Source organism: Heliangelus exortis, chromosome 8 (genome assembly GCF_036169615.1).
Source record: "Heliangelus exortis chromosome 8, bHelExo1.hap1, whole genome shotgun sequence".
Classification (NCBI taxonomy): domain Eukaryota; kingdom Metazoa; phylum Chordata; class Aves; order Apodiformes; family Trochilidae; genus Heliangelus; species Heliangelus exortis.
In genome coordinates, this window is record NC_092429.1 from 27,871,167 (window position 1) to 27,898,410 (window position 27,244).

Consider the following 27,244-nt stretch of genomic DNA (forward strand, 5'->3'; position numbering starts at 1 on the left):
TTCTTTAGCTGAATACCTTTGAAAAGGTTTGACTCAGGGCAGTGTCTTTTATTGGTACTACCTGGATGAACTAGAGCAATAGGGGTGATTGCAATATTAGTAAGAATTCTACATGGTACTACTTATGACTTTAAGAGAGGATAGGCTTAGGTTTTAAATGTACAAAGGCTCTTGTTGTTGGATGCAGGCTGTTTATCATGATAACTTTGAAATCAACTTGGACTTTTTTTCCCCTGTGGCTATCCAAGGAAAAATGCTAAATTTAGGACCATTGCAGTCAGACAAATGCCAAGAGACACGTTAGTTGTGCTGCTCTTCCCTGGACCATGATTTCCAGAACCTGGAAAAAGAAGAGGAAGAAGGTTTCTGTGTTTATCCAGCTTCCCAAAGCTGCCTTTGCTGCCCTCTTCAACATCATCACAGGACTAAAGCAACACTCAGTGCTGGTGATGGTGCTGACATCAAATGATGTTCTGCAGTGTATGCACAGGAGGATAAACTGGAGCCCAGCTCCTCTCTGTGAGATACTGTGCATGTTAAAATCCCTGTGTGCAACTCTGAGAGCTCAGCTCAGAGCTGTAATCAAGTGCAGTGCTCTGATTTATATTTTAGCCTGAATTAAAAGCAGAAAAATTGAAAGGCAAAAGTGACTTTGGGAGGGACTTCCTAACAGTGCCACAATCTTGTTAACATTTACAGCAGCACAAAGCACAACATACAATTTAACAACTGCATAAACAGTAATTGGTATTTCCTCACTCTTTAAAAAGAAATTTTGGCTGTGCTACTGCATCAATTTGAAAACTTCTGAACTAGTCTGCTGTGTGTTAGGAGGCTGAGCTGACCTGAAATGACCTCTATATGAGCTGCTGCTTTTCTCATATAAACTGCAAACACAGTATGCAAAAGGCTAATGAGTGTTATGGTTTTTAATTATGCTGAGAGATTTACAGTGGACTTTCTCTGCAAAGTTATAATTATGCCTTTTACTTGCTCTGCTTAATAACTGAACAGGTTATGTGTCTCAGCTGTGGAATGCTCTTACTTATTGTTGATCACAAGCTATAATTTTTACCAAGGAGTGGTGACACTTCCACAGTTTTCATTCTGTTATTCACATGGGCTCCAAAATACCATATTCTCTACTTGAGGCTTTCTGAGAAAAATTTATCACACTTGGAAAATCACAAGAAGAGGCTGAGGGAGTTGGGCTTGTTGGTGGAGAGCAACCTAAGGGAATGGGCACCTAATAGCTGCCTTCAGGTATTGGATGGATGCTTAGAAGGATGGTGGTTACACAGGCAGATCCATGGTCTTGTCACAAGTAGCAGAAGCCAAAGGAGAAAGGGCCAGTGATGAAAGCTTGGAAGGTTCAGGCATATTAAAAAAAGCTTTTCTGAGATGCTGGGCAGAGATGCTGAATGAGCTCCATCCTCAGAGGTTTCCAAGACATACACAGAGCCCCAGACTGATGTTTGGCAACAGTTCTTGTTAGACCAAGGGGTAGGACTAAAGACCTCCAAAGGGCTTTTCCTTTTCTGTGATTTAGTAATAAAAAATCTGAATCCCTTGGGGATGTTCTTTGAATCTGAATCCCTTGGGACATGTTCTTTCAGGTTAGAAGCAACAACTCGTGTCCTAATGAGATGGTTCTGCCTGAAGAAAGGGAGCAGTAGGAGGGAAGTCTGAGTGGAAAACAGGAATAAATAAATGTCTGTTCTTTCTCTAAGGTGTTTGCTGGGGCCTCTACCTCCTCTGACCTGTTTGCAGCCACTTAAGATTGATGGGTTGTGTTCCTGAGTAAGCAGTGTAGGTTATGAAGAGGGAAACTTCCTGGAGCTACAGCTAACCATGTGTTGGGAATTTCCTGGGAGAGGGTCTGACTGCCTGTTCCTCTTTCCTAGGTTTTCTGTTGGGTTGTTTTTCAGTTCCTTCAGCTCCTGGCAGAGGTGTTGAAGTTTACAGACACAGATGTCCTGCTGGAGGAGAAAGATTTCCTCAGGGGAATCTCAACCTCTCTATTGCTGAGGAATGCAGCCTGAGGCTGTGATTTGTGAATAACATTATAATGGCTTCTGGTGGTGGACAGGTTGGCCTGCTTTGAAAGTATAATACAATAATAGCATTATAATTCCTTGAAATTCTCAGTGGTGCATCTTTACCTGATCTGCCTTCAAATATATGGAAACATGAGGGAGAAATTACTGTGTTAATGTGTGCCTCTTGGTGCCGTGTGTTCTGTTTCTTCCTCTTTCTGTCAAGTGCCAGAGGAATATCTATCTGTCTGGGTTTTGATCTTTCTTGAATTCATAGGGGAGAGCAGCTGGTTTTTGTTAGGCTTTGAGTTACCACTTTGCCTTTAAAAATGTGAATAAGAAGCCTGGCATAGTTTCAGAAAAATTGGTAGGATCCTGAGTAGTTTGTTAATGGCATCAGAATCTTCATCCACTAAAAGACTAGGGCAGAATTTACACCTTAAATAGGGCAGAGCTAGATCAGGTTCCAAGGTGAATTTTGTTAATCAGGGGAACATCTGATCATGGACTATGCATCTAGGTAGGAATAAAATGATGTTAGTAGGAATAAAGTGATGTTAAATTAAATTCTCAATGATAGAAGAAGTGTTTACCATAATTGGCAGTATTGGGTAGAGGTAAAATGACAATAATGGTTGTGATGGGCTTGGAAACTAAGAGCAAGGTTTGTGTTCTGGCAGGAGGAATGCAGAGCAGAACTGAGAAACACCTCCCTTGAATGGAGTAGTTTCTTGTGCCTCCTCTGAGATAATATAAAATAAGATATATGACAGTGGACAGGTCATGTTTATATATCTTACGGTGCAGTAAAAGAGGAAAGGGACAAAGTCTTGATCTCTGAAAAACAGAGGGCAGAAAGTGGTGCTGGGTGATTACCTCATTGTCAGTAATTTATGAGTGAGCTATGCAGTTTTTAGATGTATCTGTGTCTTGGTTTGAAGCATCCACCATATTACTCTGTAAACTGTTATATTGGTTAAATACATCTTTTTTTTTTGTCTTGAGATGTTTTGAAAAATCTATTTTTTCCTAAAGTGAATTTGCCCTTAGCTCTCAGCTGTGTATTATTTAATGCAGTTTAAGTTTTTCCTCTCATGCAAGTGTGTGTGAAGTCAGAATAAACCTCCTTTTCATCTTCTCTTAGGTGAATTAGACAAGGTGGTCTTCCTGCAGGGTGTCTGATCTCAAGGGTGTTTAGGAATTGGTGCTGGAAACTCCCCAGAAGCTGTGTTTAGTGGGGAGGTGTCTCTGTACCATCATGCAAAGGTCAGTGTAAGGTTGAAGCAGATAATTCAGCCAGGTTGAAGCCTGGTTTCATCTTCAATACATTGTGGTTATCAGTAGCAGATTGTACAAATAAAAATACTGGATTATTCTAGAAACAAGTCCAATCTCAGGACTCACCTCATACCTCTGTTCTTACAGCTTTAGAGTATTTGTTTAGGGCTTTAGCTTCTGCAATGTACTTTTGAAGAGGGGCTGAAATTCATCCCTGGTGTCTCCCAAAGGTTTGGCAGCCAGAGTTACACAAGAATGCAGCAGGGAGAGGAGGAGCAAGTAGAGAGGAAGAACATTGTGTGGGGAGGTGCTCTTTTATTTTTAAACTCACATAGATCTGCACATGTGACAGATGGGTGTCAGCAGAAGGGAGTTTGGGGAAAGGGATGCTAAAATACTCTGAAGTTTCAGGGAAGGGTTGATAATTACCCAGTGACTGCTGACTTTTAAATAGCTGTCAATACCCAAGTGTATGCTAAAGTTTAAATTAGAATAAAGGAAGAAAAGCAGGAAATAGTTCTGTATTCTGGCAGAAATAGTAATGAGCTATGAGTGACTGTCTGAAAAATGTGCCCTGCTATCTTGTTTGGCAGCTGTGGTTATTACAGTAACAAAGGGATCAGCTCTGAATTGGAGGAATTGCTTTTTATTGTTCCCTTGACTAACTTGGAAAGCTTCTTCATCAAATAATTGATGGTACCATCACCAGTACAGTAAATGAAAGCCAACAAGATACAGCAGCAGAAGAGACTTACTGTAACTAGGTAGCTTCTTTTTTCTTTTTAAAGGAAGAAATAAAACATTAATCTGAGGGTATTCTTTACCTCTCTTAAGACTTCTGCTGTTTGTGGAAATGGTTTCTCTTTTCATGCTATGCACAGGAGTGTGTGTAGTTTAAGGAAAAAAAAACTTTTAGGAGAGGATGAAAAGAGAAATCTTTCAGGTTTACTGTGATGGCAGCAGCTGCAATTTCTGCATGTGGTTCTGGTAACAATATCAGCTCCATTTAGTGAGGTGCATGATCAGTTTCCTTCAGGCTGTTTTAAAAAGGTCTGTGGCACTGGTGGAAGTAGTTACATTTCTACTTGTCCATTGGGAATGGGCTTGTCACCACTGGGTCTCATCACCATTCTGAGATGTTGTTAATGACAACAATTAATGTTGTTGTTAATGACAACAAATTGTGCTGACAAATATCTTTGAATTTTAATTTCTTCCAGATCCATTTACTCACTAGTGGATCCCATATGGACCAGAGTCTTGGACATTTTTCTGTCACAGAAGCAGAGCTGGTCAGACACCCAGAGAACTACAAGCAGGTAATGCTTCTCCTTTTATTCTTGGATGCTTGCTGTGAATAATCATAGAATCATAGAATCATAGAATGGGCTGGGTTGGAAGGGACCTCAGAGCTCATCAAGTCCAACCCTTGATCCACTCCCACTGCAGTTCCCAGCCCATGGCACTGAGTGCCACATCCAGGCTCTTTTGAAATATCTCCAGGGATGGAGAATCCACCCCTTCCCTGGGCAGCCCATTCCAATGCCTGATCACCCTCTCCCTAAAGAAATTCTTTCTAATGTCCAACCTAAACCTCCCCTGGCACAACTTGAGACCTCTTGTGCCCTCTTGTCTTGCTGAGAGTTGCCTGGGAAAAGAGCCCAACCCCCCCCTGGCTCCAACCTCCTTTCAGGGAGTTGGAGAGAGTGATGAGGTCTCCCCTGAGCCTCCTCTTCTCCAGCCTCAACACCCCCAGCTCCCTCAGCCTCTCCTCATAGGATCTGTAATACAACTGTTGGTCAGCAGAACTGCACTCCTTGTGACATGTTTTCAGCTTGGTTTCCAAAAGAAGGGCTTATGTATTGTCAGTTTCTTCAATTATAACTTGTATCCACCAAATGTTTCATAGAACTCAGATTCTAGGCTAATATATTAGGGTGAAATGGAGCTCTGGAGGTCACCTTGTCCCCCCCCAGCTCAGGCAGAGTCACCATGGCCAGGTGGGGTTTGAATATCTCCAAGGACAGAGGCTCCACATCTTCTCTGGGCAACCTGCTCCATGCTCAGTCATCCTCCCAGTAAGGAATTGTTTCCTTGTGAGTTCAGACAGAACCTTCTAGGACAACATAATTTTTCCTAGTGTACTGTTTTACCCTTAAATATTCATTTCAGCTGCTCTCAAATATTCAATTATCATTGATGGCCAGGTTTTTATTTTTTGACTTAGCACAATCCACTTGTTTTAATACACTGTAATACATTTGCTTTACAAATCAGTATATAAAAGGTAATTCTGTGTGAAACTGAAATGGGATTAAATTTAAACTCAGCCCTAACAAAATCAATATTAGGCATATTTCTGCAGTCTCTCCAAATCTGTTTACTCAAAGAAGATATTCTTCCTGCTGCTACCTTGAGATCAGAAGTGCACACTGTAAATATTGGACACAAAGAAATTCAGAAAAGTAGATTTGAAGGTGGGAGATTGTCTTATGTTCAGACCTCCTAAAGTAAAGGGCACGTTGATCTTTCATTACTGAGCATTTCTTGGATGAATGCTTAGCATCCAGCTTCTTGGTAAGGTTCAGCTGTAGAGACCATTTTCCTGGAAAATTCCTGTTTTTCAAGAGCAAGTGGCTAAGCCAGCTTGAGATTTCTTTTTCATTTCTGCTTTCTGAGGCTCAGCAGCTCAGAACACACAGCAACACCATCTTCTGAATCCTTTGCTTTATTCTCTTTGAGATCTCAGCAAATATCTAGGAAGGTCTGGTGAGCTGGTACTAGAAAATTTCAGGCTATATAGAAGGACTTTGCAGATACCTTTTTCCCAAGTCTTACCCTGAATGAATCACTGATCTGCTACAGTAAAGCATTAGCAATATCTTAATAAAGCATGTTTGGGTTTGACTCTGCTTTTAATTAATCATTCCAGTTTTTTCTTGCCTGCTGCTCCCTTTCCTTGATGTCTGCTTCAGGTGTGCTGTTCAGTGGAGGCTCAGGATAAAATGGAAACAATCTTTTTGTGTTTTAAACACTGTGGTTAGGTGAAGTGCTGCAGTCAGGAAGGCTCAGTGGACATCTGTGTTGCTTACCTAAAATCTTTAAAGTCTTCATTCCACCTTTCCCAGGTTTAAGCAGCAAACACACAAAGCAAAGGATGCCCCTTCAAAACAAGGATGATCACTCAGAGGGACAGAGGAGGTGGCAGAAGGGTTTTTCCCAAATAAACTGAGTGGTCACAGTCTCCATCTCCAATATCTGCACTCAAACAAGCTCCAGTGCTTGTGTGTTGGAAATTCTTATGTAACTTACTGCTTGGACTGGTCCAAAGTTGGAATTTTTTTTCAGTATGATGAGCAGTGAGGCTCTTGAACCAATTCAAGAAAAGGGGTTGCTTTAAGCTTCCTTCTTGTGCCTGATTAAAAGATAAAGAGGAAAAATTACAGGAAATAATCAGTATATGTATTTTTGAGAGATTTAAAATTCTTACTGTTAGAATTTGAGAAGTCTTTGTAGTTTCTGTCTTGCACTTTCTCAAAAAGAGCTTCCATAAGTCATATTCTTGGAAGAGCCCAAATGCCAAGGTGGTGTGGACTTGAAAAGACAAGGTTGTCTCAAGTGTCAGGTTTTCCAGATAGATACAATACCCATTATGCAAAGTGATGCTTCTTTGGAAAAGGTAATAAAAAGCCTCTAATGTTCAAATATCTTGATAAGATGAAATAAATTCTGCATATTTGTCTAGCGTGGTTTTCAAATAGTGCTGCAGATGGCAGCTCTCTGCCAAATGTTTTTTTTTCCCAAAACTGTGAAATAATTTTTTCTTTTTAAGTAATGTGACATTTCTGTTAATGTTTCCTCAAATAGCAACCTGCTGCATGGATCAATAAAAAGAGCAAGCATGTCAATATGTCTGAGTGTTATGTGTTCCTCTTGGTGAACAGTGTTAGGAATTCCTTCTGACCTTTGATCCCTTCAAAGGATCAAAATGCAGAGTGGATCAAAGTGTTAAAAATTGGCTATCAGAAGGGACATTGGGCTGTTTTTACTGAAGCCTGTAGTTAATTTTCATCAAAAATATCTGATATTACAGCTCTGACCTGTAATAAAACAAGAGCTGTTTGGTCTGATAGGAAAAGTGTGATGGGATATAGATAGCTGTAAAGTTAAACTTCAGTGTATGAAATGGAAAAGTCTTTTTCCATAGAAGCTGCACATTAACTTGGTTAAAATGTTCTTCCCTTTGGTTTCTGGCCATAAAACTCTTACAGTTCTTTTATGTACAGAGATTTTACTGGACATCATTATTCTTTTATCATCATAAATGTCTTTGGCAGATTGATAGAGCTGGAAATTTTCCAAGAGTAATAGTTTTAATTCTGGTTTTCTCTAGTGAGACATGATCAAAATTCCACCTTTTCCTGTAGTTTGGGCTGCCTCTGGTTATAAATATGGAAATATGTGTGTGTGGCTGTGAATTTCAGGTGACCATCATGTGTAGTTCATGGATCTGGGACAGATCCAGTGCAACAGCCTGCAGCTGTGCTTTGGTAGGGAGCTGGGGTCTTCATTGGGTCTTTTCTTTAAAAATTCTTGCCTGTATCACCTAGAATGTTATTTAGAGCATCCTGAATGCCTTATGGTACAATTTGCATTCTGTATTTTGCTCATTTTTTAAGTGGCTCTTCTAATCAACTGGTGTGGGGCTGCTGGTCCTGACCATTTACTAACTCTGCTTTATGAGGCTTCAGATGATCAGAATCCTTGGATTCTGGCATTGCTGAATTTTCAGAAACACAAGTAAGCTCATAGATTCTGTAGCAAGAACAATTTTTTTTCCTTTTACAGAACTTTTTTTGGGTGGAAAGGTGGCTCTGGTGCTGGGAAATTCAGATTGTGTGGTGGGTGAGGCAATGGAAAAAGACTGGAGCAGAAAGGGCTGAACATGGACAGAAAGGTCAAGACTGGAGAGGAAAGGCCAGGAGAGGGAGTTGGGAATGGGAAGATGAATCTACCCAAAGACTTGACCCACTGTACAAGTTGTAGTTCTGTGGGTTACCTACAACTACTACTAGTTAGTCTGTTGAGTAAAGATGCTCATCCTGCCCATGAGCAGTGGGTATTTCTGCTGCTGCAGAAGACATTTTCAAATGTGTCTTTTTAAAGAAAATCCAAAGAAATTAGGAGTCTAAATTGGAGGAAAATGATGCAGTCCAGCAGTAGTACTACTTATATTTAGTAGGGTTTCTTACCTTAGAACTGCTGAATCTTTCAGGGTGCAGAGGGCATTGCTTCTGAGGCAGAGCTGTGGGGAAGAAAGTGGGTGCTGGAGATGAAGAAGCAGCAGTAGGGAGTGGGAGAGTCCAGAAGTGGGGGGTGTTGGTGCAACTTGGTCCAGTTGCTTGTTTCTTCCACTGGTGCTGATCAGCCAAAGCTCTGGTGGCTCAGGAACCAAGTGAACATTCACTAAAGTTCCTCTACAAGTTGTTGAGTTGCACTGGGTAGGTGGATCCATTGGGGGCTTTATAGTCATTTTGAAATGATCTGAAAATCAGGTCTCAAAAGTCTTCTGGCATCCCTAGGAAACAGAAGCATTTTGCTTTCATGTCTTTGTTTTTCTTGCCCATTTATAAAATTAGGATAATACTGTCATCTCATCCCATCCCACATGGCTCATTAGGAAAGGTGCATTGCTTATGCAGAAGATGAAAAATCTGTCTTCAGAATGAGATTTGAATGATGTATGGCAAATAAATCCCTGGCTTCCCTCTGAGGAAGAGACAGAATAATATGTGATTTAAAAGAAAAGGAATAGCTTCTGGAGTGAGCCCCAGCCATCCTCTGTGCTTGGTGGATCAGATTATGCAGGGAAACTTCAGTCATGTAATTCTAGACCTCAGACAGATGGGCTGGTCACATCAGTGTTGTTCAGGCAGCTTGAATGCTGCCACTTCTTAACTTTGAATGCTTCAGTTTCCAACTCTGGCAGTTACCTGGCTGGATTGTGCTTTACAAGTTCAGGAAGCTGAAGAGGAGGCAGCAGTGTGCCCAGGTAGCCAAGAAGGCCAATGGCATCCTGGGCTGGCTCAGGAACAGCGTGGCCAGCAGGTCCAGGGAAGGGATTCTGCCCCTGTGCTCAGCCCTGGGGAGGCCACAGCTTGAGTCCTGTGTCCAGTTCTGGGCCCCTCAGCTCAGGAAGGAGATTGAGGTGCTGGAGCAGGTCCAAAGGAGGCAACTGGGCTGGGGAAGGGACTGGAGCACAGATCCTATGAGGAGAGGCTGAGGGAGCTGGGGGTGTTGAGGCTGGAGAAGAGGAGGCTCAGGGGAGACCTCATCACTCTCTCCAACTCCCTGAAAGGAGGTTGGAGCCAGGGGGGGGTTGGGCTCTTTTCCCAGGCAACTCTCAGCAAGACAAGAGGGCACAAGAGGTCTCAAGTTGTGCCAGGGGAGGTTTAGGTTGGACATTAGAAAGAATTTCTTTCTGGAGAGGGTGATCAGGCATTGGAATGGGCTGCCCAGGGAAGGGGTGGATTCTCCATCTCTGGAGATATTTCAAAAGAGCCTGGATGTGGCACTCAGTGCCATGGGCTGGGAACTGCAGTGGGAGTGGATCAAGGGTTGGACTTGATGATCTCTGAGGTCCCTTCCAACCCAGCCAATTCTATGTTTCTGTGATAAGTGTAAAACTTTTGCCCTGTGCTGTCAGCAGCAGTGCCAGTCAAAACCAAACCCCCCCTCCCTTAAATGACTTCATGTGTTGTGGTGTTGTTCAGGCATAGTCATTTTAGACCTTTTACAGTCAGATTGGTGAGAACTAAGATGGGAGCTGACATATTAATGTTGCAGAGGGGAGCAGATCTAATAACACAGTGAATTATATATGAGGTTCTGGCACCTAAATACAGGAGGCCTTGAGGCTCAGACAAGAAGGCTCAAGGGAGCTGAATGATGCAAGACACTGCTGAGTTGAAGCTTGGTGCATTGAAAGTCATTGAAATTGGAAAAAACCTGCTGTGTTTTGTTTCTTCCAGGTGTGTGCATGGGAGCCTCTCCTTAAAATCTCTTTTCAAACAAGCAAACAAACAAACAAAAGCTCCTTTTTGGAGCAGCAGTGGATGCTGTCTCACAAACAGGGTGATTGGGTTGTTATGCATTTCCTGGAGAGTAGGAGGGTGGCTACTGAGATTACAATTGAAAAAATTAAATGAAAAACCTCTCGGTGATTCAGATGTAAATTTACCTTCTCACATTTCATTGCAAGGAAGGAATAAGCACCAAGAAACAAAGAATCTGTCAGTGACAGCACGTGTTGCCCACCCTGTGCTGCATGGCAGGAACAAAGCATTTTACTCCTGCCTTTTTTTTTAATGATTCATTCTGCAGGAGGAGGGAGGAGGCTGCCATGTCATTTTCCTTCCAAAGTGCCATAGGCAATTGGTTTTCAGTTCATTTGCTGACATTTATCACATAAAACATGGTTTGCTATAGTAGTTACTGCTGGGAAAAAAATGGATCAGGTACTCATTTGTAAAAATGAGGCAGAACAGATGTAGCCATGTAAATCAGGAAAAATTACAGGGGTCAGATGGCTTCAAAGCTGCTTGTAGGCAGTGTCTGCTTGTAGCTGGGTTCCTCATCCTTCTTAAGAAAGTAAAAAGCTCTGGCTAGCTGGGTGCTGTAGAAGCACTCAAATTGTGCAGGATAATGTATATTGATATTTCCAAGGCAGATTCGAGTCAATTTTAGAAGGGATGACTTTGAAAAAAAAGTTAAATATAGATTAGTTGACTTGGGATGCTTTATGTGGTTGAGGTAGACAGAGAGTTAGTTGTCTTGGGTGAGGAATTCCTTGCCTGATTTCCTTGGCCTCCTCTGTTGTGCAGCTGCTGGAGGTTGTAGCCCTGCTCCAGAAGCACTGGGGCTTGGCTTCCAGATCCTGTCTGGATGGACAGGGATTCTCCAGAGCAAGGAAACAGCTGGAGGCCAGGGCAGGAGTTTGGGTTGAATGGGTACCCATGGGAGAGTTAATTTAGGGAGGTTGGAGAGGGCAGGAACAAATGGAGTGACTCTTCCTCATCCTGTGGAAAGAAAGAAAGAAGGCTCTGCAGGAGATAAACTGCTTTGAATCTCAAAGGATGAATATGATCAAAACAATCTCCTCTGTTTCTCCTTCCCTGCAACTGTCTGCAATGTCAGATGGGTTTCTGCTCATCTGATGCCTGCTGGTACTGCCTGGTTCTGTTCTGTCTGCTCTGGGACAGGCACTTCCCACCTCCACAGCCTCCTCAGATCCTGCTGGCATTTCCCTTTGAAAGCAGCATGGAGTATTCCATCCCAGAAGGTGTTAGAGATATGTAATTAAAGAGCTTGGAGAAAGGCAAACAGGGACAGAAAATGTGCCTGTGTTTATGTATCACTAAAGGAAAATCCTCATGTCCTCATAGCTGAGTTGGTTAGGGATAAGTTGGATCAGTGAGAGGAAAATTGGGCCCCTGAACACCAAATTGGTGTCTGGTTGTTAGAGGCATCCCTCTGGGATCAGCTTTTTGGGCCAGGATTGTTTTAACATCATGGCTCAAATGATGGGATGGAGCACACCACCAGCAAGTGTGTGGACAAACCCAAATGGGACATCCCAGTGGATACACTGGATAAAGGCTGGTGCATCTGGGATGGAATGGATGGAATAACCCTTTGCAAGAGAAGAGGCTGGGAACAAGCAGCTTTGTAAAAAAGACCAATTCCTGGGGACCAAAGTGGACAAGAAGGTGCCCAGGCAGCAGTGGCTGCATCCTGGGCTATGTTAGGAGTGCAGCTGGAAGAGCAAAGGGAGAGATCCTGTCCCTCTGTCTGAGTGAGGGTGTTTTGGGCTCCCCAGCACAAGGACAGGGGCATCCAGGAGCAAGTCCAGTTGAGGTGGCCAGGATCTTCCCAAAGGTGCACTGGGACAGGAGGATGGGGAACACACACAAATTGGAACATGAGAAACTCTGCCCAGAATAAGGGCAAAAAATTGCCAGGTCAGAATATGGGACCAGATCCTGGAGAAGGGGTGATGTGGATGTTCAGGACTTGCTGGGCAGAGCTCTGAGCACTTTCATCAGGAGATTGGATCAGAGACCTCCTGGGGTCCATTCCCACCTATGTGGTTCTGATCAGCAGCTGACAGTGTCAGGATGAGCCCAGCTTGTCACCCATAAATCAGCCATAAATCATTTAATTGTTGAACTCTCTACCCAATTTTGCTTCCTCAGTGCCCCTTCTTGGGAAGGATGCTTTATTTTTTTATTACCCCAGACAGTTTTAGTGCCAAAATATTTCTTTAGGTATTTTTAAAGCAAGGTGGCCTCTGGCTACAATTAGTGTCCCATTGGAAGAACTGGCAGCATTATATAGCAAGACTAAAGCAAATCATTCTACCTCATGGCATTATTCCTTGATCTGAAAGTTTCCCCAGGCTGCAATTTGTCACTAATATTGCCTTCAGCTAAACTTACCTGTACAAAAAAAAAAAAAAAAAAAAAAAAAGGACTTAATAGAGCTGCAGTTCTGGAGTTGCCATCACTTTTTTGGGGATGAATTATTACTTAGTACCTTTTATTGAGCAAGCATGTAGAGTTCTTGGTCCTTGAAAAATGATGCAGTGATTTATCATGGACTCCATAAATTGTTGGACTGTGTAGCAGCAATATCTTTGTCTCTTACACCAGAAGAAAGGAAGGGATCTCTGAAACACAGTAGAAATGTCCTGCTCTGAGGCAGGAACTGCACTGTTGGGCTTGACTAATTGAACACTTGGTTGTGATTAGCAGTGACAGCAAAACTGACAGAATGGTGCTGAGTTTCACTGCTGCTTTTGTGCTTTGGTTTGGTTTATCTTTTACTTCACATCCTTGGAATGCAGTGACAGTGACACAGTAGAATTTAGTTCCACCTGTGACAGTGCAGCTGGAGTGAATAAGCTGGAATTACAAGGGGGTTTTGTCAGCAGGAGCACTGGGTAAGTTTTTTTGGCACTGGATAATTTTTTTTGGTGGGAGTGCTAACAGACCCAGTGGGGGGAGCAAACTGCCCCATCTCAGCTGCTGCTTTGGGCCAGGGCCCCAGATTACTGGAATCATTCCTGTGGTTTTCATCTAAGGGAGAAACCAGTTAGCAGCTCCTAACAGAAAGGGACATCAGGCTTGTCACCCTTGTGCCAAAACAGGGGTATTGATAAAGGCTGATCCTGAAGTGCCACAGAGCTGGGATGCTTTGCAGTGTCTTGCTGGGATCCACCACTACATTAAAAAGACATTTAAACCTTCCTAAAAGTCAGGCACAACAGGACCACTGCTTTCTCTACCCTCATGCTAGCTAAAGAAGCAAAAACCAGTTCAGTTCATTTATTGCAATGGCTTTGGTCCCAGCTGAGTTGCTGCTGGAAAGCTGAACTGAAATCTTGATTAGAGGTGAGACTGCAGCTCAGATTGGGAGGGGACTGGCAGAGCTTTTTTTAATAGCCTCTAAAATTAAACTTAATGTGCAACTGACCCATAATGTTAGCTCTGCTGCCAGGTAGTTTTAGTTTTTAAAAATGTGTTTGTCACTTAATTTAAAGGACTGTGTTAAGAGACTGGCAAGAGAAAGGAATTGACATAAGGGAGACTGCAGCAGACTTTAAATTAGTGGTTTCTCTTGTCAATAATGCATATTTTAAAATGTATGAAAATACCTATGTGCATGATAGGCTCTGATGACTTCTCAGAGAAGAGCTAGGCTGGGAGAAACTCTTCATATCAAGCTGGCAAGCCTGGGCTAATCTGCATATTGAATAACTTTTAAAATTCCTTGTTTAACTGACATGAACATCTGTGCTCATCCTGTGTGCTTTTGGGTCTCCTATGGTGGGAGCCATTCTTTGGGTTTCTTTTTCTGTCTGTGAGTGAGAGCTAGATTTTATTTAACATTTATATTTTTATTTTCTTTCAACATTTATATTTTTCTAGTGCCTTAGAGGTTGTTTCTGTTGCTCTGGATGCTGTGCAAGGCAGCCCAAGTCATGGTGTGCATCTGGTGGAAGTTCTGTGCCAGGGATGCAATTCACTTGTGCCTCTGAGCCCTTCTTCTTGCAGGGAGCAGACAGGGAGGGAAATGTCCTTAAATGTCCCCTGGGATTGTAAAACTCATTTGAGAACAGATGAACCCACCCAGAAAAGCAGCCACAGGAGTTTAAGATCCCACTTGTACACAACTTGTGCTACATAGTCCTTTATTTTGAAGAGAGTAAGAAGCTCCAGGGAATTAAAAAAAAAAAAAAAAAAAGCCAGACACTTGGCTTACTGTAATACAGACTGATTTATTTTATTTTTAGGGAAAAAAAAAAAGCATTTCTTTGGCTTTTCATAAGGATGGTGTGTCTGTTCACTGTCAAATGCAGGATATGACATCAACAGAGGGCACAGCAGGGCATAGAACCAGCTGGTGGCAGGAATGGGTGAGATAATAAAGCAGGGAGGGTAAAACCTGAAAGGTTCCTTCCCCTGCTGAAGGTTGTAGTTGTAAGACAGGCAAACAAAGGTAAGGAATTGCTCCTGCTATCACTAGTACTTAGTGGTGTAGTAACATGCAATGGGGAAACATACAGAACCCAGGGTATTGGTACTGTTCAGAAGTGTAGCATCCATTCTGAAGTCAGGTGGGCTTAAAAAGTAAATCAGAAATTGCTCATTCCTGTTGATTTCTGTGTTTTTATGGCCTGTTAAAAATACAGGAAAATGGGCAAGGATGTGGAGGAAAAAAAGAAACAAGTGAGTATGGATAATACTTTGTAAAGAAACAGTCTGAATAAAAGCAGATGAATAATTTTCTTTTTTGACATCAGCTTTGACATCAACCAGAAGGGGGTTCTGGTTGGCAGTACAATATGAACAGCTGTCAGGCAATACTGTGCTACAATTTAGTGCTTTTCTTTGAAATCCTCTGGCTGGCATTTCTCTATACTAAATTCTGATTTTTGGTACCTACTGGATGTGCTTTGCTGAGCACACATTCAGCTAAAGGCATTTATTACTGCCTGAAAGTTTGGCTCTTCAAGTATGCCATGTTAGGTACCCAAAATCATTGGAATATTTGGGGAAGAAAGTGTGTACCTCTTCCGTTCTCATATAGCTTGATCTTGGCTGTTCAAGTATAAAAGTCACACTTTAGTTGTCTTTTTCCTCATCTTGTTTCCCCTGTTTTAACATGTGCCATTTCCAGAAGGAAAAATGCAAAGCAGTCCATTCATTGACCCATTCCTCTGCAAATAAATGGGATTGTTAGGGTACCCCAATTCATTGCCTGTCACTTTGAAAGCTGTGCTGCAATTTTTATGTGCCAAATGCCTCATTTTGTTTGCTTTAAATGCCATTTGCTTTCGGTTTCATTTTGAACAGCTGTTTTCTAAATCCATCCACAGATTGCAATGATGTTTTATAATGATGATCTTTGTCACTGAAGTTTTTAACTCGTGCTTTGATTCCCTCCTCTCAGTTGAAGTATTTTTATCTTTTGCAAAAGACCCTGGAATCATAGAATGGGAGGTTGGAAGGCACCTCAAGGATCACCTGGTCCAACCCTTCTAATATTTTTGTTTGTATGAGGTGTCTCAGCACCCTGAAGCTCAGACTTAGAACTTTCCAAAGTGGATGAATCCACCACATCCCCTGGGAGACCATTCCAGTGTCTGACTGTCCTCGTGGGAAGAAATTTTCCTCTTGTGTTCAATCAGAATCTCCCCAGGAGCAACTCATGCCCATTGCCCCTCATCTTCTCCATGGGACTCTATAAATTGGGAGTCTCCATCATCTTTGTATCCCCCTTTAAGTACTGGAACACTGTAATAAAGTCTCCCCTAAGCCTTCTCTTCTCCAGGCTGAACAAACCCATTCTTCTCAGCCCACCTGAGTCCTCTTTTCCCTTCCAGTCTGCACCACAAAAAAAAAACCAACAACCAAAAACAACCTTATGATTCCAAGGCAGCTGATGCTTGGCATCCCCAGAAAACCTCCTGGAGCCACAGAGATCCCTTCCCCATCTTCTGGCATCTCAGCCAAGCTCCCTGTGGGTTCCAAAGCTGGAAGGGGGAGAAGCTCTCATCCACTTTTGTCATCCAGAAGCCTTTCTGAGCCACCTGGCTTGGGATGGTTGGGCTGCAGGGTTCCTCCTGCTCTGTCTGAACCCTCAGTGCTATTTCACAGCCAGAGAAACCACATTAATAGATCTTTTTTTTTGCCTTGGGGCTGTTCATTGATCTGTTGGTTTTTGCTCTTCAGCTGCTTGTTCTTCAGACTATTCCAACATGACTTTTTGGTTTTCAGGCCAACTCATTTTTGCTTCAGCCTTGAAGGGATGTATGGGAATGTCTTAAACTGGTTTTGCTTCTGAAGAAATCACAATACAGAGCTGAATCTTGGAGCTCTGGCACCTACACTGCTGCTTTGTTGTCTTAGCCTGGGACGTTTATGGCACCAAGATTTTCTCTGCTTTTGGGTGGAGGGGTCCCCAACCAAAACTGCTAAAGTGCACTTTGGGCAGGATGTCCTCTTTTATACCAAATGTCACCCACCTAACAGCCTGCCTGCTCAGAGGCTCACATTTGTCAAGGTTTCCTTGGGTTTTTTTGGTTGTTTTTTTTGTTGTTAATGGAGTTTTGTATTGGTATAGTAGAGCTGAAGCTGTATTGGGGCTGTGTTGTATCTCTTTGTTTCCTCTGGTGCTTGGTTAGCTCTCAGTCCCAGTTATGGCTTCCTTCAGTAATGTAAAATGTGTAACTTTTAAATAAGTGTTTACCCCTTTTTTTTTTATTTTTGGAAGGAACTTTTCTGCTTTTCTTACCTCCTACAGTTCTTAAATATTCAGCAGTAGCATTCAGATCACCAACGTTCAAGTTGAATAAAGTAATTTCCTATTAAAGAAAGAGCATTATGAAGTAGTCTGTTGATAATTTCCCTATATCAGCTTTCATACTAAGCCAACCCTATCCTGAACCTTGAGTCATACTTGAGCTTTGGCATTTGGGGTGAGGTTTGGAGCCATCTGGAGTCCAGTGCAAGTTTTCTGTCAACAGTCACACATGAATAGTTGATGAATTAGCAATATTTTATTTTGAGCTGAATTTATTGCTGAAACACCATTTTTGTCTGTCTAACAATAGGATGATTTTCTGAATGTTTAGGCCAAGCAGTTTTTAATTTAAGAATACTTTTGCTAGTGATATGGTTGTTCAATTATGATCTATTGGCATCAGAGATAAAATACTTGTTGCAGAGAGCTCTCTGGAACTGACCTTATGAAAAGTGCATTATGCTGCAAATTATTAAATATTGATTTCTTTAACAGTCTGCAGACATCAATGAGTTTAGCAACATGCTAGGAAATAGCATGAAAAAAGATTAATACTGCAAGAGAAAAAGTAATTGCAAGTCTGTTTAACTCTTTTGGTGTGAGTTAGATTGTGAATGCCAAGAGGGACTCAACTTTGGCCTCTTGTTGAGTATTCAGAACCACCTAGAAGATGCTGTCCCCTAGGACTGAAGTTTCCAAAGTCTCCTGAGTTCTGTCTTGGATGGAGGGATGTTTGGAGATCACAGCTGCTGTTAGAATAAGTGAAGCTTTTTCTTTAGAGGGTTTGCATCCCTCTCCATCACCCTGAGGTTTCCTGGCAGCCAGCTCTGAGACAGTTCAGTTAAGCACAGTTTAGCTATAGCTGCTGCTTGCAAATTATTTGCACCAGTGATGGGTTTTTCACAATGGTTTAGTGAAGTTTTTTCTGCCAAGTGTTAGCTGGCAGCATTCCTTAGGGAATTACTTCTCCCCAGAGATGTGCAGTTTGAATTTGTCATCACTTTTTCTTTCAGTATAAGTATTCTGGAGCAGTAACTTCCTCCAGAAGAATGAAGGAAATGGATTTCCTTGGCTTAATTTTGTGTGAAGGGAAAGAACTTTCATAGGTTGTCCTTAGAGCATCATTCAGGTATCCACGTGAGGCACATTTTTGACTTGCTGCTACACTTTGTGAGACAAAACTGATGCTTTTCTGCAGATATTAGTCTTGAAATTTCATGAGGAGTGATGACAACAGCTTGGTCCTTTGGTCAGTGGAAATGAGGAAGCAACTTTGGTTGCAGCTTGGAAATTTTATCTTGCATTTTGAGGGGTTTATGTGGCATCAGAAATGGGACTGCTCAGCACATCTAGAAACACCTCTTTATGAACTTAGGTACTAAAAGCATAAGAAAAAGTCCTATAATCAGGAAAAATGCAAAGATACAATTTGGGGCTTTTTCCTCACTTGCAAAACTAGCTGAAATACCAGCTGTGCTGTGGCTCTGCTGGGTGACCTCAGCAAATGTCACAAAGTCACAAAATACATGGTTTTAAAGAACATTAAGTGCTCATGAGAAGCTGGATGAGCTTGGCTGAGATATCTACCTGTTCATTTGTATATCTCAGGGCCAGCCTGTCACCCCTGGGCCACGTGGAGGCTGTCCCTGTGACCAAATTTGTAGCAGGCAGACATTGTCCTGTCCTTGCCTTGAATGTCTATTTGGTTTTCTGGTTTTTGCTAAGGTACCTCAAGGATGTTGGTAATACATCACTTTTTCTTGCTTTATTCTCCTTGCTGCAATAATATCAGTGTCTGGCAAGGCCCAAATAGAAGATGGCATTGGGTATTGGCACTGAGGAATGGTTCCTCCAGGAGAGAAACTCAAATGTTGGCTGTTGTATTCCAGGTAGGGTGAAAACTGTTCTCCTAGGATGAGCAGGGTACTCATCAAATTACTGGTTTATGGCTGAAAAATCTAGCACCCAGTTGTTGTTCTGATATTTCTGAAGGTGAGGATGCTGTTGTAGTGGAAATAAGTGAGAGAGCCAGCTGAATGCTTTCAAATGAGCTGCCCAAATGTTGCATATCTAATGGAGCATTAACAAAGAAAAAGAAGGAAAAAAAAAAAAAGCAACAAAACAAAACCTTTAAATGCAAAAGATGATGAAAGGCTTGAGATTAGGATACTGCTCAGAAAGCTTTTTTTAAAGTCAATGAACTACAGCAGATCATTTATAGGTTTGGTGAAGTGATATTTTTAAAATTCAGGAGCTCCTCCAGTGGGACTAAAACTAAAGATGATGACTATGTTTTTACTAAAATTTCTTGGTTTTAATTAGGCTTAAAATTAAAAGCTAGCTCCTTATTCCAATCTTCAGCCCTCTTTAGAGCTCACAAAACATTGATGCTGTAATCTCACAGCTCATGACCACATTACAAAGCTACATGAAAATCAAGTACTTTAGGTATTGCCTGAATATTTAGTCAACTTTTTACCTGTTTTATTGCCAGCATCAGATCTCATCATGTCAGCCATTTGTGCTGTGGATATACCTAAGAAAACACAGGAGAAAAAAGGAGACAGAAACCCATTTCATATACCAGCTGAACTTGAAACTAGCAGAGTCATTAAGTGTAGTGCCAAGTGTAAAGAAATGTGCAATAATTGAATTTTGGATCCAGCAGTGTTTTAGAGCAAACTGCTCATAATTTCCAGCAGTTACTCTTGCAAAGCATGTTCCTTTCTTTGATTTCTTTATCTTCAAGTTATGCTTGCAAAATAAAAGTGCAAAGTCAACTCCTGCTTTACAGTTTCTTAAATTAGATGTTATGTAGTAAATTACTAAACCCAACAAAGCTGGCATATGCTGTATATAAACCACATACTGTTTGTGTGGCATCTTTAAAAGCTGAGGGTGTTTGTACATTTGTGGTGAGGAATAAATCAGTGATGCTGGGAAAAGGGTGTCCCATGTTTCTGCAGCTGGTTTTACAGTGTTCTTGGAAAGAAACCCACTCTTGGCCCATGTGTCCAGTTCTGGGCCCCTCAGCTCAGGAAGGAGATTGAGGTGCTGGAGCAGGTCCAAAGGAGGCAACTGGGCTGGGGAAGGGACTGGAGCACAGATCCTATGAGGAGAGGCTGAGGGAGCTGGGGGTGTTGAGGCTGGAGAAGAGGAGGCTCAGGGGAGACCTCATCACTCTCTCCAACTCCCTGAAAGGAGGTTGGAGCCAGGGGGGGGTTGGGCTCTTTTCCCAGGCAACTCTCAGCAAGACAAGAGGGCACAAGAGGTCTCAAGTTGTGCCAGGGGAGGTTTAGGTTGGACATGAGAAAGAATTTCTTTAGGGAGAGGGTGATCAGGCATTGGAATGGGCTGCCCAGGGAAGGGGTGGATTCTCCATCCCTGGAGATATTTCAAAAGAGCCTGGATGTGGCACTCAGTGCCATGGGCTGGGAACTGCAGTGGGAGTGGATCAAGGGTTGGACTTGATGAGCTCTGAGGTCCCTTCCAACCCAGCCCATTCTATGAGTCTATGATTCTATGTACCACTGATAATCTTCTTGTAAATTAGACCCAACACAAGTTTCATTCAGATCACAAGTGACAAATGTTAACAAGATTATCTTCCTTTTTTTTCTTCCTTCCCTCTAGCTCTTGCAGCTTCTGGAGTCTGAAACCATGCAACTAGAAGCCTTTTTGGAGTGGAAGCAACTGGAGGCAGTTTATTGGCAGTGGATGGTAATGAATCAAAGTCATTTCAAAAAGTGCAGCTTTGTTGACTCCATCAAATAGCTGACTACTTTCTAAAAGCCCCTTCCCACAAAAATAAATGCTGCAAAACAACTGTTCAACAGCACTTGAGAAGGAAAAAAATGAGTTTGGTAAAGCAAGGGGTGTTTTCCTTGTTCTCCCTCATTCCTCTTTTTTTCTTGGGCAAGAATCACTCAGCAAAGCTGAAGAATTGCAGGGCAGAGTGGCACAATTTCATACAGTTAACACAAATGAAAATGCCTGATCTTCATCTCTTTAATGTTTTTTTAAACATAGCAATTGTACATTTTGTTAAAATTAAATAGCTTTTCAGAAGAGGCCTCTGAGCTTTATTGCAGATTTGAGAACAACTACATTTTGCAAGCAGCTGATATTGAAAACACCTTCATTTTTCCCAGCCAAATAATGTGCTGCAATTGCCAATTTCCCCCTGAACTGTTGAATGATCATAAGAAAATCAATAAGCCTTTCTCTGTGCATCTTACAATTTCTCAAGTGATTGTAGATGGTACCATCCATCTCACTGCTCTCTACAACTTTTCCCCCTTCAGAGTTGCTGAAAATAATTTTCTAGAGGATCACATTAGCTGTGTGAGTTTACAAAATTTGGAGACTCAGTGAGCTGACTGTTAATTGCTGTTATGCCTTGTTCTACACTAAAAGCAAGGCAAAGGAGTGAAAAATTATCTCACCTGTCTTCAAAAGTACTTCCAATGCAGAGCCATTAATTGCCATTAATTATATAGTGGGTTTTGCTTTCCATGGCTGCCATCCTGGGGTTCTTTGGAAATTATCAACACCAGCAGAACCCTGGCTCCAAACAGTCCAAATGTTACTGCAGTGACTGCAGGGATGTTGCTTTACAAATTTAATGAATTTCAAAATCAAAAAAACCCTGAAATGAACCAACCTAAACAAAAAATAACAACTGGAAAGCTTTGTTTTGTGGCCATGCAGAGTCCAGAACATGTCTATGATTTCATAGGCCTTTGGGTGAGCTCTTCTTGCTCAGAGCTGCTTTGTCCCAATTTTCAATGCTGATGCTCACTGAGAAAAGAGATTTTGCTGGGTGTTTTTTGGTTTTTTTTTTTTTCCCATTCTTGTCTCTCTTGCAGTGTTTTTTCCTTGGATGAGCTTGTAAATTTCTTGTGAGTTAAGCCAGAGTTTTTGACCTACCTGCAGAGAAAAGAGAGAAAGAGGTGCTGGGGGGGAATATTCCCATCCTCTTTATAGCCATCTTATATATAAGAAGTGAAGGCTGTTAGCTTGTTATTGCCTTTCCAGTCTTTGTTTGTAGGCTAAATAAAATTGCTTCTTTAATTAGTTCAGAATCTGTGTACCATGGTGTATAGGTACATGTGTTTAAGGGACTCAGAAGTGATTTGGTTGTTTTTTTTTTTTTTAAGTATTTCAAATAATGGCTGCTGTCTCCAAAGGCAGTTGGAGAATTATATTATTAATTATAGAACCATATATGATATAATTTTTTTTTCTAGTTTGTTTTTTTTTATTTTGAAAGTCATTAAATGTCAGAATTGTAAAGCCATAGATATAATATATATATCTAATATAATTAATTATAGACCATGATCAAGCAGAGCTGACGCAGCTCCTCACCTGCCTGGAGGAGGAAGGATCTCTTGAGGTTCCTCAACTTGTAGAGCTTGAAATGGGCACAATTTATCCTGAACAGGGTAACCATGTGTCTCCATCATCAGTTTGGTGCAGAAAGGCACAGGGGTGGATCCCACCTGGAATTTGTGGAGTATTCCCATCTCCTGTTTCCTCATGCTTCAGTGCAGAGAGTAGCTCACAGGATGCAGTGCTTTTTAAAATAAGCCACAGAAGTTTTCTGTTAACTTAGAAATATAATGAACTGAGGAGGTTCTTTCTTCAAATACCTCAGAAATTGTGGAGCAACCACATCCTGAGGTGGCAGCAGTGAATTCCTGGTTGTGGAGGGGGGGATGGAACCATTTTCGCTCTCGATAAAAATAAAATTTTCTTCTTTTTTCCTTCAGGAAACTGTGCTGGATAATATGACTGAAGAGGGAAATATGTGCAAGTCCCAGGGCACTCATGTGGAGAAAAGCAGTCTGCCAAAAGTGACCTTGTGCTGCCCCTGGGCTGACAGTCTGAGTGGGCAGATTGAGAGATTATCCAGAGATCTCTTGACTCTCCAGCACCAACTGCAGGAGCTGGTAACCCACAGAAAGGCTGCATGGGCTGAGAAGGTAAAGCTTTAGGTGACAGTCACTAAGTGACTTGGAAAATCCTCTATTTTTCAGCTGCTCATCTGTTATTATAGACATATAGATATGTAGCAGCCTCTCTGTTGCTCTGTTTCAAGCTTGCTGCAATCTTGATGTCAGATCTACAGCTACATCTCTGTTTATGCCCACAGCATCCCAGGTGCTCTTCCCAACACAAAGCAGCATCTGTCCCAGAGAGGCAGCCTGCTGAAAGAAAATAAGGATTCTTATGGAACACAAAACATCAAAGGGCAGGGGTTGCAAAGGAGAAAAGAAGAGGAAATGGTGGCATCCCCCAGAGGGGATAGAGGCAGCAGGTTGAAGGCATCAGTACTGGTTATAGTGAGAAAAAAAGAAAGATATTCACAGGGAAAGGAGGGTGGGAGAAGGCAGAGCTTGTCATCTGTCACTGAGTTAGGCTTTGAAATGTCTGATGGGGGAAGGAATAAGGTTATGAAATCTGTGAAGTGAGAGACTAAGCCCAGGATTTATTGGGAGACCAGAGTGGCTGTGGAGGAAAGTAGGTGAGGGGATGGAAGTGTGGATGGTATTCCCTGACACAGGGTGGGGAGACACTGGGAAGCAGTGGGGGATAAGTAAAGGAAGTGTTCATGGAAATGGGGAAGGTTCTATCATGTTAACTTCTATGCATGTTAACTGCTGGCCCAGGGAGAAGACAGGATGAGGATGCAGGCATAAACAGTAGGACTTTTTTTCAGGCCTTAAAAGAAGAGAAGGATAACAGAGAATCTATGAAATATGTAGGTAGAGATAAAGTGAAATAAATGTACTGTGTGGTGAAGAGGGAAAATGTCAGATAAAATTGGATGGAGATAAATACAAAATGCATCTGAAGGAAGAATCATAACTTCACCTGTGTCAAGTGCTGGGTTATAACAGTAGTTCTGTGGTCCAAAATTGCAAACTGAATTCTAGGGATTCTTAGAGCAGAAGAAAGCAAAACTTAAAATATTCCTGGAATGCTGTGTGTGGTTCCAGTCCTCGTGTCTATTTATTGCAAGCTTGGTCATTTGCACACTGTGATTCTGGTAGTTAAAAATATTGATTTCAAGTCTTTCTAAAATAAGGAGCTTATTTTCCTGATTTCATTTTGTCTCTTTCCTTGTTTTGTTTCATTTGTTTCTGCCTGGCCCCAGCTCTGTCTTTGGTTAGGTGCTTGGAATGACCCTGGAATCATTTTCTTTTCCAGGGGCATTCACTAGAAGAAATCTGACTGTTTCTATGGGATTTGGGTGATTTGTAAACCCTGATTAATCTGACATTTTAACTGATAAGCATCTAGAGGCAGCAGTTCATTCATGGAGGAGAAGAGGCATGTGACAGAGGTGTCATCTGAATAATGGAGTTTCTTAGCATTATGTTGTTCTTTTCCATCTACTACTGGGTAAATATTCATCTTTTTTTTGGTGATGTTTTGGGGATTTGTGAATGATGAAAAAGTTGAGTGGAATGGTTAAACTTAAAAAATATTTCTCTTCTTGGAAACAAACTTAACAGTAAAAGATGAAAACTGTTAATTCCTGTCTATCTTGCTAACCAGGTAACTTGTTTCTTTGCTTTTTAGCTTCCTGTATTTGAGGCAGAAATTGATTTGGGGCTGTTTTAAGCACCCACAAGCTGGAATGCAGAGTATTTTGACTCCAAATGGTGACTGTATCACTGTTAATCATATAACTGCTCACACCATACTCAGCTTTGGTTGAAATGTGAGATTTCTGCTGTTTATTTTGGTTCTCTGGCCTTGCTGCTTATATGGAGGTGTTAGGATAGCAAGTAGTTAATTATCCAGGCTGTCTGGGATGCAGGAGATGGAGGAGTGGTAGGGAATGGTTCAGCCTATTTCCTCAGTCAGCAGCTTCTCTTCCTCTGCCCCTTCCCCAGTCCCAGAGCATTTCTCTCTCCCATTTTCTGTTTGCAAACCTCCATCTGGAGCACCCAGCAGCTGTCAAGTGGAGCTTTCATGCAAAAAGAAATTGAAGAACTAAGCAAGGCTGCAGGAGCAGCTTTTGGAAATGCATGGTTGGCTGGGTAAGGAGAGGAAAGCCAGAGAAATCAAGATCAACTTCCATCAAAAAGCAGCAAAGGAGGATATGTACAGGAGGATGGCAAGGAGGGACAAGGCTGATGGGTTTTATCTGTAGTTTTTACTTGGTTAAATGTAGGACTCAGTTGCCTGATGATGGAATTGCCATGGTGGTAGCAGATTTAGGTTATTAGAAAGTGTGTGTCTACTGTATTTTTGTTTGTATTAATTTTTGTTCTGTATTTTGGTGCAGGAGCCCCAAGTTAGCCTGCTTGAGGGCTGGCATGCATGTGGGGAGTTGCTGGGGGCAAGGAGATTTTTGAAACAATCTTCCATGCCTCTGCTACCTCTGTGCAGTTTGCTCAGACTTGAATAATCCATGTGAAGCTTGCACCACACCAAGAGAGCAAAAAGCTAAGGATTTATTCTTCATTTGCAGATGCAACTTGTGCTGGGTGGATTGCTCAACGAGTGCTGAGCTGTGTGAGAGACAGAGAGACTCTGTGTCCCACTTGCTAAATCAGCAAACCAATTTCAAACACACACAAAAACCCCAAAAATAAATTACCCAGCCTGGCATTTTTCATGGGGTTTATATTTTCAAAAGGACTCCAGCTCCCCAGGGAAGAGAGAAACATTAAACCCTTGAGTTCTGTCTCCTGATTTGTGTGCAGAATTCTAGGGGTTGAAATCAGCATTGGTGGAAGTTTTTCTTGCTTCATAAAAGATGCTGTTTTCCATTTCTTTCTCCAAATTCATAATGTTTGCTCAGGTGGCAGGATCAGTTCAAGTTTAGGCAATAATGAGTTTTAATATTTCACATTATTTGCCAAGATGTTGGATACTGACCAAGGCAATGAAACATGCAGTGAATGCAGCTGAAGGATTAAACTCCAATAAATTTTAAATGAGCTTTATTTGACAGTAAACAATAAAAAAAACCCACCATTCCAATAAGAGAACATGGTTTGTAGGCACTGTAAATGTTTTAAGTGCACATTTAAGAAGTACTCATGTTCTTGCAGTTAAACCACACAATAAAATGTGGACAAAGCCTGGGAATGCACAGATACCATAAGGTAAATAAGATGGCAGGTCCCAGCAGCACCTTTATCTTTGGAATGGGAAACATTTGGAGGCTGATGAGTGGGTTTGGAGGTACCTGACACCAAAAGGTTGTTGGACACCACTACAACAGGTACTGTCCCCCAGAGGAGCAGTATCTTGGTGACAAAGCTAATTCTTGCTGACAGATGCCATAGGAAACACTACAGCCAGAGGCTGCATTTTAGAGCAGCCCTAACTGAAACATTACTCTGTGTTTTACTGAACCTTTTGGAGTGGGTTTTGAGGACTGGAAATTCCAGGAGCTGCCTGGCTTGGTTTACAGCTCTGGGCAGCTTGTTGGGATGGGTTCTTCCTCTGCCAGCTGGAATTAAAAGCCCTTGCAGGGCCACTGAGTTTTTAGGTGAGTTGGTAGAAGTGCTTTTAAAGGGATTGCTTCCATTCATGCATTCCAAGCTTAACTTAAAGTTTCCTTTTTTCTTAAAACCTTGCCCTTTTTTTCCCAGTCATCTGCCCTGAAATCAAAAGTCTTGGTGATACTTGATCATCAAAGTATCCAACTCATTTCTGCCTCTGTCCCTTGTGCTCATGGAAGGGTTAACATAAAAGTAAATCTGTGATTTAGTAGTGTCACATCTCTTCTTCCCAGCCAAAAATGCATCTAAGTAAAGCTTTAGTACAGTTCTCAGAACTTGCTACTTTTAACTCTTCATCTTAAAGCCCTGGAAGCAGTTTGATTTTTTTTTTTTTCATTTTCAGATGGCCATTCCAGCAGCTTCACATCCACCTCCAGCTGCAGTTTGCCATCAAAACTCAGCTAAGGAGAGAAACTCCTGCATGCATTTTAAGAGCAGTGGCTTTAGAAAATATTTGCTTTTTCCCTGAAACTCTGAAAGACAAATTCCACCTGGGAGTTCAAATTAATTTGCCTCATGCCACAGTTGCAGGGA

At 41.8% G+C, this 27,244-nt stretch overlaps 1 protein-coding gene across 2 annotated transcripts in view; it reads left to right on the plus strand.

Moving 5' to 3' along the window:
• Nucleotides 1-27,244, plus strand: part of TEDC1 (tubulin epsilon and delta complex 1) — a 61,045-nt gene that overhangs the window by 20,554 nt on the left and 13,247 nt on the right. For both annotated transcript variants that reach the window (XM_071751276.1, XM_071751277.1), the window contains exons 5-7: nucleotides 4,535-4,633; nucleotides 20,814-20,900; nucleotides 22,955-23,167. In XM_071751276.1, the coding sequence (XP_071607377.1) occupies nucleotides 4,535-4,633; nucleotides 20,814-20,900; nucleotides 22,955-23,167 (399 nt within the window). The remainder of the gene's footprint in view (nucleotides 1-4,534; nucleotides 4,634-20,813; nucleotides 20,901-22,954; nucleotides 23,168-27,244) is intronic.